Genomic DNA, 19,732 nt, shown 5'->3' with positions numbered 1-19,732 from the left:
TTCGTTGTTCTTTATGTTTGCCAGTGCGTACCACTGTTCTCACTATTAGGACCAGTATATCCGACCGATTCAGTTTGAAACCCCCCCCCCCCAAAAAAAAACGTATTTTATCATCATTATTATTTTTTTTTTATAACAGAACTGAGGTATGACATTGTTTTTCAGGCAAAATACACATTACCCAAAATTTCTATGAGTGGGTTACTGAATCTGGAGTGTAGGGTGCATAAACCTGACCTAGTGTACTCATGTTGCATTCTTGTGAAAAAAAAATATATAAATCAGATTGTGAGATCACAAAACATTTTCTTTGTTGGGGTTAAAAATTAACTTGATTCAATTAGCCAGCCTCCCCGACCTACTGTAAATGTATTGCATTCCTACATTACATACTCTCAATTAAGTGAATTGCTTAGATTTGCTGTTTCTTAGCATTGAGAGAATGAAGGGTTACATGTCCTTTGCTGTTTGTTAGGAAATGTGCAGAACGGCTTTGGATTAATTAAATATTGACTTTGGTCACAATTCAGTCCACTCCTTTCATATTTTTTCTTGGCTGGAAAAAAACAGTCTTTGCGCAGCAGGTAAAAGTTTATTTATGCCCTTTCTTTGATGCTTCTATTACCCGAGCCTTGTTGTAAGAAACACCGAACATGTGTAAACGCATGTACAAGTGAAAATTATGTACAGTTTGCACATATGAATAAAAAGCACTAATATTGACCAAACATCAATTCAATAACGGTGACATCTGTCCTAAACAGTTTGCTAATGCTATAGCTCTTTTCATAGGGGTCAGTTTAATTCCTGTGAGTAATGCTATCATTTTCAGTTCCCGGTTTTGCCATGAGGTAATGCAAACCTTACCTAGGAGCACGCTTTGCAGGAACCATCTCTAGACAGGCTTGTGTGATAATTGATAGTTGTCTCTGGAACAGATGTTTATTTGAAGACCTGTTGTGTATGACCTACATTCCACTTTGTGTTTTTTTTCCCCTTCACTTCTAGTGACTTTGTATGCATCCAGCCCTTCTTATTTTAGAGGCTTTACACTTATTGCTTTGAAAGAGGGAAAGGAGGGTGACAACGATGACGATTATGCTGGCAATTTTGAGGTAAGAAACTGTTAGTTTTGTAAATGTTTTATCCAATTTAAGGTTGGTACGGTCTGTGTAGGGTTATAGATTTTTTAAAATTTTATTTTGAGGTTCCCTAGCTAAATTTTTTTTTTTTTGGGGGGGGGGGGGGGGGGGGTGTTGGGGCAGTGTTGGGGCAGGACCAAGTAATGTATTGATGATGTTAAAATATCCAGGTGCAAAGGTCTTCCAAGTATGTAAGGCAGGCCATATTTAGGCATGTTGACGTCAATGCCATTTGCTCTGCAAGAGGATGCAATGAGTTCATTTGTACAACCCCCCCCCCACCCCCTCAAAAAAGCACATGGGATTTTAATGCGAGTTGTGTTGCTGCTTCACTAGCTGGCTTTATGTGCTATTTCAGCTGTTTTGTTCCAGACGGGTTTTTTTTTTTTTTTTCGGAATGAAATGTAATGATGTCAGTGTTGTAAAACGAACAAGAAACAACTTGAGTTTAACTGCCTGCTTATGTGTTTTATTTGTATTACCTTTTGTGACGGGTATGCCCCGCCCCTGTTAATTTGTATTTTTGTATTATTGTGTGGCAGTGGGGCAGGGGGAAAGCCCTGCCAGTGCAGGGGTGTGTATATATGGGGAGTATTGGGTGGCAGGGAGGGAGTTAAAATCCTCCCTGCAACACACACGTGGGAATGTGGCTGGAGCCGACAATTGAATGAAGTGATTAAATAATTAATTAGGCTCCAGTCAATAGGTGTTCCCAGGTGGTAATGAGAATGAGGGTTGAGAATTAATGTCGGTGTTAGTAGTGGAGGTTAGTTTTGTGTGCTGTGCTGTTAAATGTATACATATAATTAAAAGCCAAGCATGAATCAGTTTAGCACATCGAAAAACAGTTCAGCAGTCCCCTTCCACAAAATAACCATACACAAGGTGGAAATGTCTTCATGTTCTGACAAACATTAAAACAAAAGTAACGAAAAAAGCAACACAATATTTTTAACCAGATTCTTAGTTCCCTGACCCAAAAAAAAAAAAAAAGATTGGGAGGCAGGAAGTTCCATTGAGGCTTGTCCTTTGCTAACAAACTGTAGCCTCAGGAACGTATCTAATTGAATGGGCCCCAGTGTTGAAGTTACTAAAACCACAGTTGTATTTTGGGTGTAAAAAATGTTCCTCCTAGCATCTATTCGGAACTTCCATTAGCGCCATCCAGCCCTACTCTGTAGTGAGTTTGAAATAGAGACTTTGTTTTAACTTGCTCTACAGGGTGTCCACACAGTCCTGTTACCCCTGTGTTTTTTTTCTTACAATGATGATTTACAACAAGATGGGGTACGAAAACATCTCAACGATGTCTTTAGGGACCATTGAATTGGTCGTGGATCCTCCCATTTGCCAGCTCCCATTCCGTGGCCACCACAAAGCAGCGATATGAGACTACATAGGAGCTGAAACAATCTGCTAAAAAAGCTTGTTATTCCATATTAAAGAGCAGCTTGATATGAATCGTAAATATCGCTGTGAACTTAACTAACCTGTTCTTCTTGTTTAGTTTTACTGTTTCAGCCATTGCATCCTGGTGACCTTTTAAAATTTTAAAGTTTTAAAGCACCCATGAGGACTCTAACAAGTTTGTTTTGTAAGTACAGCCGGTGTGCATCAGTAAGAAACACCACATGGAACGACACCTCTGGGGCAGTGTTCCAGGGGGACAGGTTAATAGTTACAATCTGGTGTACCAGCTGACATGAAGACACATTTCAGGACTTTTCAGGCTTTACCAGTGGTGTAGTCCTAAATCTGAAGGTATTGGAATGCAACTAAAATAAAGATTTTTATTTTTATTTTCTGAAACAATAATTATTTGACAAATTCCTTTTTTATTTGTATACTGAACTTCTTTTACAAGTATTTCCACAAAGTGTCTTTCTCCATCTTGTCAGAATGCTTTACTTTACATGTCAGTGGCTTTGTTTTTGTGTCCACAGTCGTAGTCGATCCAATCTAGCCTTCTTAAAGAAGTAGTTTGTAACCGAAGTGCCTAATGCTCTTTCCATTACATCAAGAGTGCAGCTGACTGAATCTGATTGAATCATGTGACTTAGCTTGTCTATGATGTGGTTCTTGCTTGACTACACCACTGCTGCCTATTGAAAATAATACCGGAACAGCATTCCGATTTGATTACACCACTGGGCTTTAAAGTTTAAAAAAAATCCCTAGGCAGAGATGAAAAAACAACAAAAGAAAATGACATTAGTTAAGATATTTCAGACCCGTACAAGTTTAAATTTAAGACTGCCCAGTTCTATAGCTGTTTTCTGAATAAGATGTAACAAGGCATCAAGATCATGTTACTGGGGCATGGTAATGTGCAGACCCCAGGAAGAAGGGCTGTCAGCAGTTCTGTCAAGCTTACACTTGAGCTGTTCACTGGTTAACTCATCTTCAGCCTTTAAGGCGTCTGTCGGCAAAAAAATGAATGTATGAATGTAAACACTTCAGTGAATCCACTCTAACCATTAAGATGAAGTACAAAGACAAGTTTTTGTTCTTGCTATTAATTTGTTTTAGAAATTCCTCATTGTGCAGCAAATTACAATAATTAACAGTTTTCTTGCACATGTTTACACAGTGCTTAATTAAACTGGAATGTTTTAACCACAGGTCACTGATTTACAACTTCCAAAAATATGTGGACTTTATATTATTGCTTTCCCCCCCACCCCTTGTATATTGTTACCAATGGCAATATTTTAGACAAAACAGTTATTAAGAATTCTTGTCAACAATTCCCCTAAGGGTAAAGGAAATGTAATAACTTTTATAGTAATATTTTTATGCAGTTTCATATTTCTTTTGACGTTTTGCATTTTATATATATATATATATATATATATATATAATAAATTAAAGAAAGTCTCACTAAAGATCCAAATGTTGGCAAAGGTTTGTACCTTGTTAGTAGACCTTGTAGAGACGTCTTGGTGGCACACTCCTCATATAATTTATAAGAACATGACCACTACAAGCTACTTATTAAAACTTATTTCATTTTATTGTTAAAAACAAAAGCAGCATATAAACAGATGGCTGTACACCACACAATGCATGTCTTCGTCAGGTCGTGTCTTCATTTTGTTTTTAACAATAAAATGAAATAAGTTTTACTAAGTAACTTGTAGTGGTCATGTTCTTATAAATTATATGATGAGTGTGCCAGCAAGACGTCTCTATGAGGTCTACTATCAATGTATAAGCCTTTGCCAACATTTGGATCTATATTGAGACTGCGTGATATATAAATTGCCTTATATTGGTTTGCACCTCTAATAACAAGCTTTATGGTGCACTTTGTTTTTTAGTACATTACATATTACATACATACATGTATTAAAAATCAGCCTAACGAATTCTTGATTGCAGCCTCAGAAAAAAGGCTTCAAGTTTCTATTCTTGCTTTAGAAAAATAATAGCTGCAGTCATTGCGGTGCTAAAAAGTTATGAATGGGCCTATAGCGCTGCTTTGGGTATGCTTCAATTTTGATTGAAATCAAGCCAAAGTGTTTTAACAACCATACAATTGGGTAGAAACAATACAATTAATTCTACATTCATTGTGGGATGGTGGTGTGCTTTCAGAAGTTCAAACCTGGATCCTTACTGATTTTAACAGGTTCAATCTGGGTCAATCTGACCTGGATCTCATTCTAAATTAGCTCAGTTGTTCCCTTGTGACTTTGCAGTTTTACTCTATTTCCACAGTAATAGAAATTCTGTCGGATGAGGTTTGCAGACAGAACCACATAGGCTGATCAGTCTGACATTCATCTCTGTTGTATTGCTTTTGAAGTCAGATGCCCGCAAGCTTCCATGGCCTTCACAGCATCCACATTCATACAAATACTAAGCACAAAAACATAGTTCCATTTATTTGTAATTTTTTATTTATTTATCTCACCGCTCTAAACCTCTAACTTAGAACACCCGTCTTCATTAGTTATCCCTCGCTGTTTGTTCAGGCTCCACAGGGCTTTACTGTGACTAAATTAAAGAACTGGAGTTGTTCCAAGCTCAATGAATGGATTTAACAATAGCCATTGTTTTTCAACCTATTCCCCTAGCCCAGTCAAAATGGAAAACATCTTTAGCAATTGAGTATAAACAAACTGTTGCTTTGCATCTGTCAGAAATCCTTTGACCTGTGGCACAATATTTAATATTGCAAACTTTGTTAGCTATAAACTGACTTCCTTTGTAGGTATCAAATCATGAGAAGATTATTCTTAGTAGTTGAATGATTCATTATTTATTTAAAAAATGTATGGGTTGTATTTTGTTTAGTCCAGTTTCTTGCCCATCCCTCCTTTTTAAATAACATTTACTTAAATGACAAAGCTAATATTATGTGGCTTCCAAGATTCGTAGCGGCCAGGAAATCTGAAAAAGTTGTGGGGCAGTTCCTAATGCAGCATGAGGCTGCTGCTAAATGAAATCTGTGTTTCTTTCTTAACCAAGTTTTGAACACCATCACTCTGTAAGTCTTGCCCCAATGCTGTATTCATATGTAGGTTATTATACACCCTGATAAGAAGTGTTTGGATGGTATCACTGAAGAGAAACAGCATTTCTTCCTTCAACTACCCCTCCTCAGCTACGACTGAATCATTTAGTGTTTAAAAAGCCACTGCAACCTTTACAGCTGAGATAAAGCAGCTGCTTTCTGTAGCCACCTGGGAGAGAATTACTGTTCGAACATAAACACTTGGCTGATCGAGACCATCTCCTTTTTTTTCTCATTCCGATTGGTTCCCTTTGACCTCTATTTCTGGTTTTGGTTCCATTCTAATGCCAACAGTGACAATTAAAACAAGTTCATTATCCTTCTCTGAGCTGATGTTTGCTGTATCCTTTAAAGCCATTTGCAAAGAAATATGTTTGAATTGAATACTCCCTTTTGACTCTTGAAATCAGGCCAATTTCTAGTTTTACACAGCTAAACAGATGTGAAAACTTTAAAGACAAGAACACTGATTCCATGCAGTACTGCAGTAGATATGAATAGTGTGTAACAAACACATATATGTATTAACACATGTATATTAGCACCCTTGGGTGCTTGTTTATGAATGAATTTGTTATAGTATGATATGGTCATGATCTTTATGAATTTGGAATGGTGGAGGGGGGTACTATAGGAGGATATCCAGCAGCTGTTCACTTGACAAAACAGGATATCAGGATTACATTTTTTTATGATGTGTGTATTTCCAATGTACCAAATGTCTAAGTCATGGCACTAAGAAGAAATGCAGTTCTAAACTAACTTTGTGAACGAAGTAAGTCCGCCCTGGGTGTGTGGTCAGCTCATTTCCATTGGCACAGGAGTTCACTAGGATTGATATCTCTGGATTTGATTTTAATATTTCACGGAGCAGAAGGAGTTGGAAGTGTAGCTTTAAACTAGCCCCTGATCTCCCTGAATCAGCAGATATCAGGGCTTGTCACTGCGTTGGTAGCTCACATTCCAGTCTTGATACTTTGGCAGGTATTTCCTTTGCCATAATGGATAGTTGAGGAGCCTGTATGGACTGTACATACAAATGTAGTATACGTGATGCATCACACTGACATTTGTCAGATATATCTTTTCTAGGCTTCAAGTCTCTTCACATTAAATTCCGCCAGTGTGCTGTAGATTTTTTTACTACTGTGAATAATGTCCGAATCTTTTTATTGAGTTTATTGCAAGGTGATTTTAATGTTTCTTCTACAGATTTTGTTTCTTCTGGTATCTTTCTCTAGGATTTTTCAATGGGATTTCTTGTTCCATGTGTTTGTTTTCTGACCTGATGGATCAGAAATAGGGAAAACATGACTGTTTTAGTGTATTGCTTTTTTATTTTTTATAAATGCATCCCTTTTGAACCCTCCATTGTATTCAGCCTCTTACATCTCTGTACTCCAAAGTCTTGATCAATGAGGTTTCCCTAACTCTTGAACTGCTTTGAGATTTCACTGCAATGTACTAATATGTTAAATTCAAGTTTTAATTTAAATCTATCTGTGAGTGTAAAGCTGTAAAATGGTGTATTGATTTTATTATGGTTAACTGCACAGAAATGAGTGATTTTGGTTCAGAGTGAAACTTACCGAGGAGTCTATAGGTTGGTGGTCAGTGCATACATTTGGTGAGGATAAAATGTTTTGAAATAATGCTTGTATTCATTATTCTTCAGTCATGTAGGGCTGAACAATGTTATGGTTTAAGGCAAGATTTGTACAGATGAACTGAGTTAATTTTTTTCTCTTTTAACATGAATACCTCTTATCTTTGTCAGAATGTTAGAGCCCACAAATCATAACACCCATAAAGCATCATTCAATGCTGCACTATTGAGGGGGCTGAACCTTTAGGGCATCGCCGTTGTCAGGACAGAAAAGTTTTGATTGCTTTACTTTTCCCTCTTCCCTCTCTACCATCTGCTTTGGCTGATTCTGAAAAATCTACAGTATTTATTTCAGAAATAAATGCGCTAGGATGTTTGTTATTTTAGGCCACTTGTTAATTGTAGGTGCTTAAATTTACTGTCTCCGAGTTCTCCAGACGCCTGTAATCTAATCTGCTATCGGTCACATGACAAATGCATTGGAGCTGCTTGGAGTTCTGGCTGTGGTTATTGATTGGTGGATGCAAGTTCTGAGGTTTATACACTGGACATGGATGCAGTAACTGTCTAATAACAATTTTTAATTGTTCACAGATTATAGACGAGGAGGATACCCAGTTCATGACAAACTGCCCCCCCGCTGTCACGGAGAGTACACCCCGGAGGAGGACAAGGATACAAGTTTTCTGGACAGCGCCCCCTTCTGGAGCTGGCTGTGTTATCTTAAAGTAGGTGATCATGTGCAACACATTTTTGTCCAATGTAGAATTGCAATTGTGGAACAAGGAATGCTAATGATTTTGATTAAGGGTGATAGTTAAGGATAGCATACACACTTTTGCTTGGCAATACCTCAGCAGCCATTGTGTTCCTATTTTTAGTTGTATTTCATGTGCATGAAATTGGGTGATAGATTTGTTTATTTAAAAAAAGAAAAAAAAAACTTGAGAAATGAATCCCTTCCGTTATCATCAGAGAGTAGGTACGGAACAGTGTTGGGCTTCCTCACACTTAGCAACGTGCCTTAACCCTAGTGACCTGTGGAAGTCATATTTGGCCAAGGGGAGAGGAGTGCAGGTCAGCCTCCAATCAGCTTAGCCAGTCCAGCTCCCCCGCTGTGCAAGCAGTGCCAGTTTTAGTGAACTGGTCCAGTAGGTTTTTTGCTGGAAGAGTGAAGATTTTGAACCTTCCTAAATGTTAATTTAGTCTGAGGTCACAAAGCAAGAAAGTTCTTCCGTTGCATTTAATGGTTCTAAAACGTGCAAAGAGATTGGAAAGGTGTACTGCTTTGTTACTTCTCTGACCCTTTGAGTGTGTCTCAGAGAAGTGTCATGAATCTCTTTTAAAACAAGTGCCCAGGTAAAGGCACATTCAGGAGAGTAAAACTGAAGCCTTTGTGTTCGTTCCAAAGTGTAAGTTTAAGGTAAAATGAATGAGACCAACTCAAGTAGTTTCTTAGTTTAAAGTTTTACCTTTAGAATTCAGATATTTTTTGTTTAATTTTTTGGATAATTCAGTATAACTTTTTTAAAGTTGCGTTAACCTAGTATTTTCATCCTGATTGGTTGTGCTTGTGCTTCTTGTGTTGATGATGCTATTCTGTGGATGTGCTGTAGGTCATTGTGACCTATTTTTCACGGCACTGAATCCTGTAGTGCTTTATTTGTGTCATCTAGCATTGGATATACATGTTGTCTTCCTTTACTTAGACAGTGTAGACAATTCCATATTTATATATATATTTAATAGCTTTTGACTAAAGCTTAAAAAAAAAAAAATTATATTGTCATTATTAAAACTCTTATTGAACACCCCTTGGTGTCATGTTTTCTAAGGAATGTGAATGGGGGTTCACATTTTTATTAATGTACATTATTATGCGGTTGTTAAGAGGAATGATGAGTCCTAACAAGTGAAATTTATTTTGCTTCCCTGTGGTCTAGTTTTTGAACTTTTGATGTGGTCTCCAGCTCAGCTTCAGAAATAAATTTCTGTACCTAGTCACTGAGTTAGTATGTCTGTGACATGCAGAAAACAAAGCAGAATGTTTTGAATAATTGCTCATCTTTCCTGGGACAGAGACAGGCGTATACTGTAGGGAGTGAGAATTTTCTTGACTTCTTAAGAATTGAATGGCTACTTTCTAGCAAACCTCCAGCCTAAAAGACCAAACAATTCCATACCGGTACCATCAAAGCAGGGAACGAAATGATTTCTTTGAACAGTGGGAGTTTAATTACAGTAGGAAGGAATGTGGCTGATTTAGGAATCACTTCCAGTAATTCAGTGGGATGTTAAGTATGTACTGATTTCCTAGCTAAAATACATTTGAGGATCATTTTAACTAAGATTAAATATGTGTTAAATTGTAGTGTACAAGAGGAAATGGATTGATAGGGTGGGTGCTCTCTCTCTCTCTCTATCTAGGTGAATCAAGGATGTGCAACACTGAGAGCTAGGCTTGCAAATAGAAATTTCTAGAAACTAGTGTAGGACCATATATTTTATTTTCAAATAAGTGAGTGTGGTATATATGTATATGTTATGGTTCATTAATAAAATCCTTACTAGATGGTAAATATGCTGAGAATTTCATCCAGTTGCTGGGAGACTGTGCCCAGAGCACACCTACTAAACATCAAAAGCACATTTTTCTTTAGTTTCATGCATTAAGGCAATTGAAAAGAAATGTGTGGTGTGCTGAAGTGTATAAGGTTGCTTTTCGATAGCCTGAAGAAATCGTACAGTTTGAGACTGTTACATTTAAATGTTACAGTAAAAAGGATATACATGCATATATATCACTATTGTCTTTACTAGGAAATAAACAAGAGTGTAGTTTACTCCAAATAAATCCACTTGTCTTTGGACTCCTGCTGTAAGGAAATCCTATTGCACGTGTTCATTAGCAGAGATTAATGATAAATTATCAGCCCAAAGGGCCCCTTTTGTTTTGGAGTATTTCCATGTGTGCAGCAGCTGGGTCGTTGCTACCATATCGAGATGAAGGACTGCACATCTCCTGGTTTCTACAAGTTTCATAGTTTTGAGGAAGGCAAATGCCTTGTGTATTGTACTGCCACTGAATGTTCACTGTCGGTGATTAAGAATTTAAGAAATATAAGTGTTTCAATCCAGTTGCCGTTATTAGTGTTGAATGACCTGAAATGGGCAGAAAACATCTTTATAAAGTCAGGTGGGTGCGTTCTGAATAGAGTTGCTTCTTTGGGCACTTTCCCCAGGGAACCGGTATAGCCTGCCAGCAGAGGAAATAGCATCTAAACCCATGGCTTAGACCAGAACAAAAGGATCATAAATATTCTTATTTGAACTGATCATCTGGAAGCAAGCCAAGTCTTGCTAGCGGCATTAAACAGAGAAGAGAGAGTAGGGATGAAAAAGAAATTCTGACTAGGCAATTAGTACTGCATTTAAACACCTCCTTTGTTTTTGCAAATGCTTTTATGAAGACCTTCACATACAAGCTCTCTTAGTAAGGGATGGACTGGCCTCCATTTGAATGAAATGCCTCTCTGACCTGTTTCTGTGAATCTTAACTTGCATTTAAAATGTTATGTTAAGAAGGGAAATGTAAAAGTCGGTTTGAAGTTTTAGGATTGTAGCACCTTATTCATCTTATCCCTTTTATGTTTCTGTCAATAAATGTAAAAGGGATGCAGATGTACCACCACAGTGGAACACATATGTTCTTGGCTTATCTGAAAGGTCATAGAATTGATCATCTAGCTCCAAGGCAACCTCCCTGTAGCTTTGTGTAAAAGTTTTAACCTTGACATGCCATGGGATCTATTCAACTGATAAGAACAGAGGAAGCTCTCAATACCACCACTGACATAATTCAATTTGATGTATGGAAATCAAACACATGACAGTTCCTTGAAGACATTGGAAAGAACTTGAAAAAGCAAAAGACTTTAGAGAAAACGTTTATCAAAGAATGTTACCACAGCTGCTGTCTTAATAGCTATGAATAAAATGTTAAATCAACAAGGTTTAAAAAAAAAACAACTGAAGAATATAAACTAATTCTATAAAGGAAATATCTTCAATTTAGATGGGTTTGTATGTAGACTGAAGGAGTAAATGGTTCCATCAATGTGATGCACAGTGTTGCAATGTGATACCCGATCGGTATACAGTAAGTAAACATGAAAGTGGTTCTTGCTAATGAAATAGTTCCACATGTCTTACCTGTTGAGCACGTCAGTTTGCTATGAATTTACATGTGCAACATTCTGATACTAAATGTTTATCCCTTGCAGGGCAAGCATTGTGCAAAAAAGAATCATCTATTTCCAAGATGAAGGCTCTCTCACAAAAAGAATGTGTGAAAAAGGTAAGCTCCTCATCACTTTTTTACACACACTTAGTCTCACTCAGATTGTATCTCACGAATGCACTTCTGCATACAATGGGCAAGGGATGCAGGCCTGCGGTCCTTTTATTTGCATAATCAGAAAATATCATTAAGTTTACAGAAGCTTCCCTTATGTTTACAGCCCTGAGCTACAGTGCAGTATTAGAAGGTTACCATTTTTACAGTCGGTATTCTGTTTAACATTTCAGAGCCATTATCGGAGGGCGCAACTGAAAGGCCAATCATTGACTGCTGCGCCTGTGGGACTGCTAAATATAGAATGACCTTTTATGGAAACTGGTCAGAGAAGGTGCATCCCAAAGATTACCCAAGTAGGTCTTGAATTGTGTGTGTGTGTATATCTATATCATTCATATATACCATATTACTTTGAATTACTGCCACCCTTGAATAAGTTCCGCACTCGGATATCAGATTGTATTGTATACATTTCTTAAATGCATAAAGCGACCTCCTCGGTGTTGAATTGACATTTCTGTCTCGTTAGAATTTCCCTCTCCACATTACACTGGTATGTGGCCTCACCTAGTCAATCACTGATCTGATCTGTGAGCTCAACAGATTTTAATTTTAAAGTTGTACGACTTCTTCGCCATCCTAATCAAGTTGTAGCCGCAGAAATAAACTTCAATTCTCTCTATCTATGTGTATGTTTGTGTGTGTGTGTGTGTGTGTGTATATATATAAAATCTATTTCTCTCTCTCTTTCTCAGCAGCCTGTTTGTACAAATAACCTTGAAACCACTTTTATAGGTATACATTAAGCTTAGGGATTAATAAGAGACGGCTTTCACCCAGATAAAATCTATATGAGTTGGAATGCAGTCTTGGTTTAAGATAAACTGAGAATTACTTTGCACATAATGTATTAGCTTAAGGGATAAATACTACAACTGACTAAATATTCAAGTTGATTTAGAAGCCCATATGAGCCACAAATTTTGTGAGACTGTCTTTAATATTAGAAGTTGTACTTCTAGAATGGAATGTAACTGTTCATATGTAAAGTGCAACACACCTTGCAGCATTGAGTAACTGGGTTTCTTTTAAGGGTTTATTTCCTGAAATCCATATGCAAAGATTGAATTGCCTTGGCATTTTGCCACTGGGCTACACAACATCAGTTCTCTGCATGGCTTTTGACCTGGCCCTGGCAGTGAAGGGTTTAAAAAGGGTAATTTGGGTAATTATTATTTTATTAAATCAAATTGTAATGCTGAAACCATTACTAAGGTCCTTAGACCCCCTCTCATCTTCTCCATTCCTAATTAAAGTCATTTAACATACATTTTTCAAGAATTGACATAAAAAAATCAATGTTCACAGTATCAAAGGAAATATGAAATATTATTAGATTTTAAATTCTGTGATTGCATATTAATGCTTGTTCTACTGTAGGCGGATATTTCCCACGATGCATTATTGAATTTTCAGGAACAAAAATCAATATCATACAAAAATCTGTTCTAAAAGGAATAGCAAAAAAAAACCCAAAACAACATTCACATTAAAAATTAAACTTTATTTGTAAAAATTATTGAGTCCTGCAGCTGATCAAACAAGTTTATACAATTATTCAAAACCCTAAATCTTTAGCAGTCACAGCACATTGAACATCACAGATATTTGGCCAGAACATTAACTCTGCATATAAGTAATGGGAGTTAATAATACAGGCTTTACTGAAAGTTTTTTTTTTTTTTTTATTATTTTTTAATTTAGTAGTCGCCAATTATTTTTTCGTATTGTCTCCCAATTTAGAATATCCAATTATTTTTAGGCTCAGCTCATCGCTATCACCCCCGCGCTGTCAGCCGACCACTTCTTTTCACACTGCAGACTCACCGTGCAGCCACCTCGGAGCTAGAGAGTCGGAGGACAACGCAGCTCTGTGCAGCTTACAGGCAAGCCCGCAGGCGCCCGGCCAGACTACAGGGGTCGCTGGTGCGCGGTGAGCCGAGGACACCCTGGCCTACCTAAGCCCCCCCACGCCCCCCCCGGCGGCGCTTGGCCAGTTGTACGCCACCCATTGTGAGCTCCCGTCCACGTTCGGCAATGGAATAACGGACGACGTCCCGGCTATAGGGCGTATCCAGCACTCCACGCGGAGCGCCTTTACCGGATGCGCCACTTGGGAGCCCCTTTTACTGAAAATTCTATATTAAATATATTTACTGTATGTGGCATACTAAATCACTCCATTTATGATGAGGTCTGTAATGGTACACTTAATATGTGCTCCTGAATGACCACTAGGTTTATTATTGCTCTGTTGCAGCATAGCCGTCTAAAAAACATTACAATATTAAAGTGTGCTATCCAATGCTCTTTATTTGCTTAGTTAATGTTGTTATGGGCGCTGCTTTGTTATCCACATAGCCTGATTGCAGCTAGACCATTTGAGTGAGTTTGAACAGTGACACATGAAGGGATTAGTTTCCCAGTAGCAGCATCAACTTTTCTTTTTTATGTGTAACGCTGTCTTTGAAATATCGGCATATTCCAAATTGAAGTATAAAATACAAGCAATAATACAAGGTTCTCAGGCCACTGCCTCTAGCAACAGAACAGTAGAACGTTGAGATCTTCAATAGGCACCACTATTCTAGTGAATCATGGCACTATTTCGAGCACTATAGGAAAGAATGCACTGGGTCAGAACAGATTTATTTACTCAATGGGTTTTCCATTTTGTTTGGAGGAGTGAACTTAAGACTGCATGTCAGAAATTGATTAAATTTATCACTCTTTCCTTCACTTTACCTGGCTGGCTTGCCTGTCCTATTACCGTTGCTGTCAGGGAGCTAGGTTCTATTGCTGACTCTGGACCCCACAAGGCTACTGTAACTAGTATCAAGGCATTGTTGCTTTTGTAGAGTTCATGATCTCTGTGGGACCTGACGTTGGTGTAGATATTTGTGACAGCAATATGGTAATCTCTTTCCACTGGTAGATTAAATCATAGGGCACTACGGTGAGACTGCCTGCTGGAAGTAAAACAAATAGAAGTAATGAATTTAAACTCTGCTTTAAAAAATTATATATATATATATATATATATATATATATATATATATATATATATATATATTTCTTAGCAGACGCCCTTATCCAGGGCGACTTACAATTGTTACGAGATACCACATTATTTTTACAAGATATCACATTATTTTTACATACAATTACCCATTTATACAGTTGGGTTTTTACTGGAGCAATTTAGGTAAAGTACCTTGCTCAAGGGTACAGCAGCAATGTCCCCTACCAGGGATTGAACCCACAACCCTCCAGTCAAGAGTCCAGAGCCCTAACCACTACGCCACAGTGAAATGAAAGCACTGAAATAACATGAGCAGGAAGGTTGGGATTTCACACAGCAATTGAGAAGAGGATGTTGTCAATCAAAAGCCTGAAAGGAATATATGCTGCAGTCATGAAGTGATATATCAGTTCTGTTGATGTACTGTTAACTCATTTCTCAACTATAAGCCGTCACTTCCAAATTTAGGTGCAGACCTAGAGCTTGGCATTCAAATGTGGAGCAGAACTGAAAATCTCATTTAAACATTTCTAGTAAAGTCACTAAGGCCCAATCTGCAACAGCAATGAAAGACACATTATAAGATTACTTGTTTGTACTTGAAGACATTGCAAAGAAAGATAACCAATTAAATAGTTCCAAGGTCTTTTATAACTCTTTTATAAGTTTTCTATCTGGAAATGCCTCAGACCAGTTTGCTTTGCTTGAGTGGAATTATTTTTCCCAGACTGCGATTAGCTTTCTGCTTGACTTGAGTGGTTACTTTTCTAGATGGTTCAGGTGATGTTGAAAGAGTTGAGCTAAGTTATTTAGAAATGGCTTATAATCTTTTTCGCTTGCTTTGTTTTGTGGTCATTTAATGATAACTTTAATGATGGCTATCATGCAGTTCACAAGGTAACATTTTTATTGCACACTGACAGTCTTGAAAGGAATCTGAAAGGCAATTATATTAGTGGCAGTCCTCCTTTGAGCTGTGTATCTTTCTTCAAGAGACTGAGTGAAGATGATTAGTTTGTTACAATACTGTTTAATTGCACAAAAACTGGTACTATAATGAACTGAAGGCCTCTGGACTCTTGACCGGGGGGTCGTGAGTTCAATCCCCAGTGGGGGACACTGATGTTGTACCCTTGAGCAAGGTACTTTACCTAGATTGCTCCATTAAAAACCCAACTGTATAAATGGGTAATTGTATGTAAAAATAATCTGTATAATGTGAAATAATGTATTATGTGATATCTTGTAACAATTGTAAGTCGCCCTGGATAAGGGCGTCTGCTAAGAAATAAATAAAAGTAATAATAATAATAATAACAAAATTGTGCTTTTTTTAATTGAATGGTTCAAGAAATAGGTTTGGTCTTTATTTAACGCTCTGACTGTCAGGTCTGACATGGCACATGGATGCTTTTCATGAAATTCAACGTCTTAAAGAACAAATACATTAATACGTTAAATAAACCTGTTTTTCCAAAGGACGTGCTAACCACTGGTCGGCTATCATTGGGGCCTCCCACTCGAAGGATTATGTCTTGTGGGAGTATGGAGACTATGCTAGTGAAGGAGTGAAGCAGGTGGCTGAGTTCGGCTCCCCGGTGAAAATGGAGGAAGAGATCCGACAAAAGGTAAACACAATAACCTCATAAGGGTAAAAAAATAAAAATAAAAAATACAGAATGTATATGTGCTATTATAAATGCAATGTCATTTTGTATTTATCTGTATATATGTTCTGTGAGACTTCATCTAGTTCTGCATTTTGTTGCTTTATTTATGCACTGTATCGTTCACCTTTTAAACGATACAGTGATCCATTTTGTTAGGGCAACCCAGGGTCTGATGGTAAAGTTGCAGGAACTCAGAGAGACAAACGACTGGATTTATCCAAACGTGGAAATGTCTTTATTGCTATTGCACTTAACCCGGAATAGTGGATAAAATGCAGCACTTAAACAGTTAATAACTTGAAAGAGAAAATAAAAATAAATAAAATACAATAAACAAAACCTTATCCTATATAGCTCTCTGAACATATGCACCTGTTCAGGGCGATATTGGCGTTCAGACGTCGGTAGCATCTTTTTAACCACGTCCTAGTATTTATTAAATCAGTTATGTATTTATTTATTTTTCCCCTCCATAGGTTTATTTTTTAAAAACTATTTTCACAGTGCTGTAAAATATTACAGTGAGGGTTTCACCCTCACACATTTGTAATATATTTAGTTTATAATTGCAGATACATTACCATAATATTGGAGAGGCAAAAACAGCACCCTCTTGTGTATTTAAGCTCTATAGTGTCCTACACTTGACACAACTCATTTTCTAATCAGTGAACCCGTTTCATACTTCCTATAAAAATTAGTCGGGTACTGTATGTAATTATAGACACTTGTAACCTTCAGCTGTGTGTTAATGAAAGCGAAGGACAAGTCATTCTGAAATGAATTTTAATTTATGAATTTGTGCATATGATTCATTAAGAAACTACACATCACAATAATTAGATTCCTCTCAAAATAAGAATGTGTCCTTCCAGGACCTGAAACAGGTGGTCATGCTGGCCAGCTTTTGAAAAGTAGTAGCTTAGATTGGGAGGCACTGTGTTAATGAAAACATTACCTCGGTCACCTATTTGACTTCATGATGGTGTGTGACACCAGATATTTTATTTAGTGTTTGTCAAGTGATAATTAGATTTAGATTTACTTGTGTAGTCCATTTTATGTCCATGTAGACCAGCGAATGAGATAGCTAAGTGAGCAAGCATTTAAATGGGTGACCGCTAAAATACCAAAACATGTTTTCTTTAAAGACAGAAGAACAAATGCTTCAGAGAACAGAAGTTTACCAACTTAGAGGCATTCTTTACAACATGTTGTTTGTTTCAGAATTGTTGAAAACTGTAAAGCCTGGTTCATGCTTCTGTCGCAGATGAATGCGCCATGTCTGGGGCAGACAACTAAAAGCTGTGCAGCTTCACGATTTGCTGTACAAAGGACGCATCATGTCACAGCCCTTTTGACTGTGCAAAGTGGTCGCAGCTGTTGTTCATACTTTAAATACAGACTGCATTCGCAAAATTGGATACATTTTACATTTAAGTACAGTAGGTGGGATAAATGAATCATGTTTTAAATACCATTATACACAGATGTAACACTACATTCACACAATTATTGTTTTGAGATTCAGCTTTTATTAGGGAGCTCCACTAAATCCCTTGTTTAGAAAGATACAGGGTATTAATGCTGGTGACCAGAATAGCCGTCTGCCGTGTGGGTGTGTGCATTCACTGCTGAGTGACTGACAGGAGATCGAGACGGAAGTTGAAGTTGAAGTTGATATACCCTGCAGGCGAGCAATATTTATTTATATATCAAGTCAACACACTGAACAGCTCATGTGACACTACCAGCAAACAACACAGTGTATGAAAACTGTGGTGGGCTTTACAATCTCTGAACAAATCTTCTCTGTTCAATAATAAGGTAACGTTGCTGAAGAGCTTGATCATGGCGGATAAACGGGTAGGGCGGATATGTGACAGGCAGATACACGATGGATTACTGTAGATGTGCTGAGCCAAAATCATAGCCTTAATTATGTGTTCTGATTGGTGGAGAGGTATATGATGAAATAAATACTCTATTGTGGATTAACTGAGATAGCACTATGGTACTGATTCAGAAAAAAAAAAAAAAACTAGTGTAGTATTTCAAAAGTTACCAGAGACCATAGCTTTTGTTTTTTTTAATTTTGTTATATCGACATCAAGTGACACCCTATAATATAGAACCACTGCTATGCTGATGTACTGTATATGGATCAATATGTTCTGTGATTGCCTCAATTTTAAAGAAAGAGCATGATTGATTATACGCTTTCCCTGAGACAGTAGGATGTGTTTGAATTATTGTCTGCTCATTTGTTAGATATATTGGAGATAGACTTTCAGTTTCAATAAATTGATTAGATGCCATATCTGTAACTAGATGATGAGGATGGTGGGGCATTCTGAAGATAATTATTCTAATATAACTGACTGATATTCTAATGTCATTCATAAATACATACAATCCATTTCGATTTCCAGTATTTGTAGACGTTCTCTGTGTAACAAAGGGTTAAGTTCAAGTTTCTGGCTCAGCTGGGTGTGAGTCACTTCTGACCTTTTTAAATTTTGGATATGTATTTTCCTTTGTGCATGAGTAGAGAATGTTCCACAAGGAGTCACAAACCAATGTTTTCATTCTGACCATAAATCAAGTAATGCTTCAAGCATTTCAATGTGGATTGACTTCCCCAGCTGTGGTAATGCTGCCAGTAGTGTATCCTGACTTTGACCGGACCTTTATATTACATGCACCTCCGACCGTTCAACCAGTGGAAAGCTGAGGCGACAATATCCAAGCTGGGCTGCCTGCATAAAAAAAATATTAAACAAGATGACTTGATGCCTCAGCTTCTGGTTTATTGCTTATTGTTTGAAAGCTTATTTTAATATCTGTTTATTCATCTGCTTAGTTGAAAAAGTCTACCTTGTCTTCTGTCGGTTTATATGTAAAATCCATGCTGTTACAACTTGTGCCCTTAATTGCATATTTAGTCAACTATTACAAAAGCACAGTATGGTCTTAATGAGGAATCTGATGATGCAGCTTTGATAATGTTAGCCTTTTACAAGGGAAGACCTCCTGTCTGTTTTGATAGATTATAAAATCCCTATTTCCTTTAACACACTTAGCTTACACAATGAATATGCTGGGAATAATAACAGTAAAACTACAGGGGTATTGAATTACTCTGCTTGCTGGAGTCTGTTCATTTACTGCAGAATTGAGAAATTTAATCTGAGAACTAAGTTTCCCCATTTTAAAGTACATAACAGAAACAGGCTGTTGCATACTTCGGTATTTTATTAGTTTACACAAATTTCCTGCAATTAGGAAGCACACTATGATACATGAGGTAGTTGTACCAAGGAGAGGCCAAAATTGTTTTGTACCAGTGTCTTACA

At 37.3% G+C, this 19,732-nt stretch overlaps 1 protein-coding gene across 1 annotated transcript in view; it reads left to right on the top strand.

Moving 5' to 3' along the window:
- LOC117432353 (spondin-1-like) overlaps positions 1 to 19,732 on the top strand; it is a 68,124-nt gene that overhangs the window by 1,359 nt on the left and 47,033 nt on the right. Inside the window, exons 2-6 of the mRNA XM_034054150.3 lie at positions 1,009 to 1,115; positions 7,862 to 7,995; positions 11,551 to 11,624; positions 11,855 to 11,977; positions 16,186 to 16,334. Coding sequence (XP_033910041.3) covers positions 1,009 to 1,115; positions 7,862 to 7,995; positions 11,551 to 11,624; positions 11,855 to 11,977; positions 16,186 to 16,334 — 587 coding nt within the window. The remainder of the gene's footprint in view (positions 1 to 1,008; positions 1,116 to 7,861; positions 7,996 to 11,550; positions 11,625 to 11,854; positions 11,978 to 16,185; positions 16,335 to 19,732) is intronic.

This window comes from Acipenser ruthenus, chromosome 27 (genome assembly GCF_902713425.1).
Source record: "Acipenser ruthenus chromosome 27, fAciRut3.2 maternal haplotype, whole genome shotgun sequence".
NCBI lineage: Eukaryota > Metazoa > Chordata > Actinopteri > Acipenseriformes > Acipenseridae > Acipenser > Acipenser ruthenus.
Note: the sequence above shows the minus strand (reverse complement) of the source record. Positions and strands in the feature narration are given on the sequence as shown.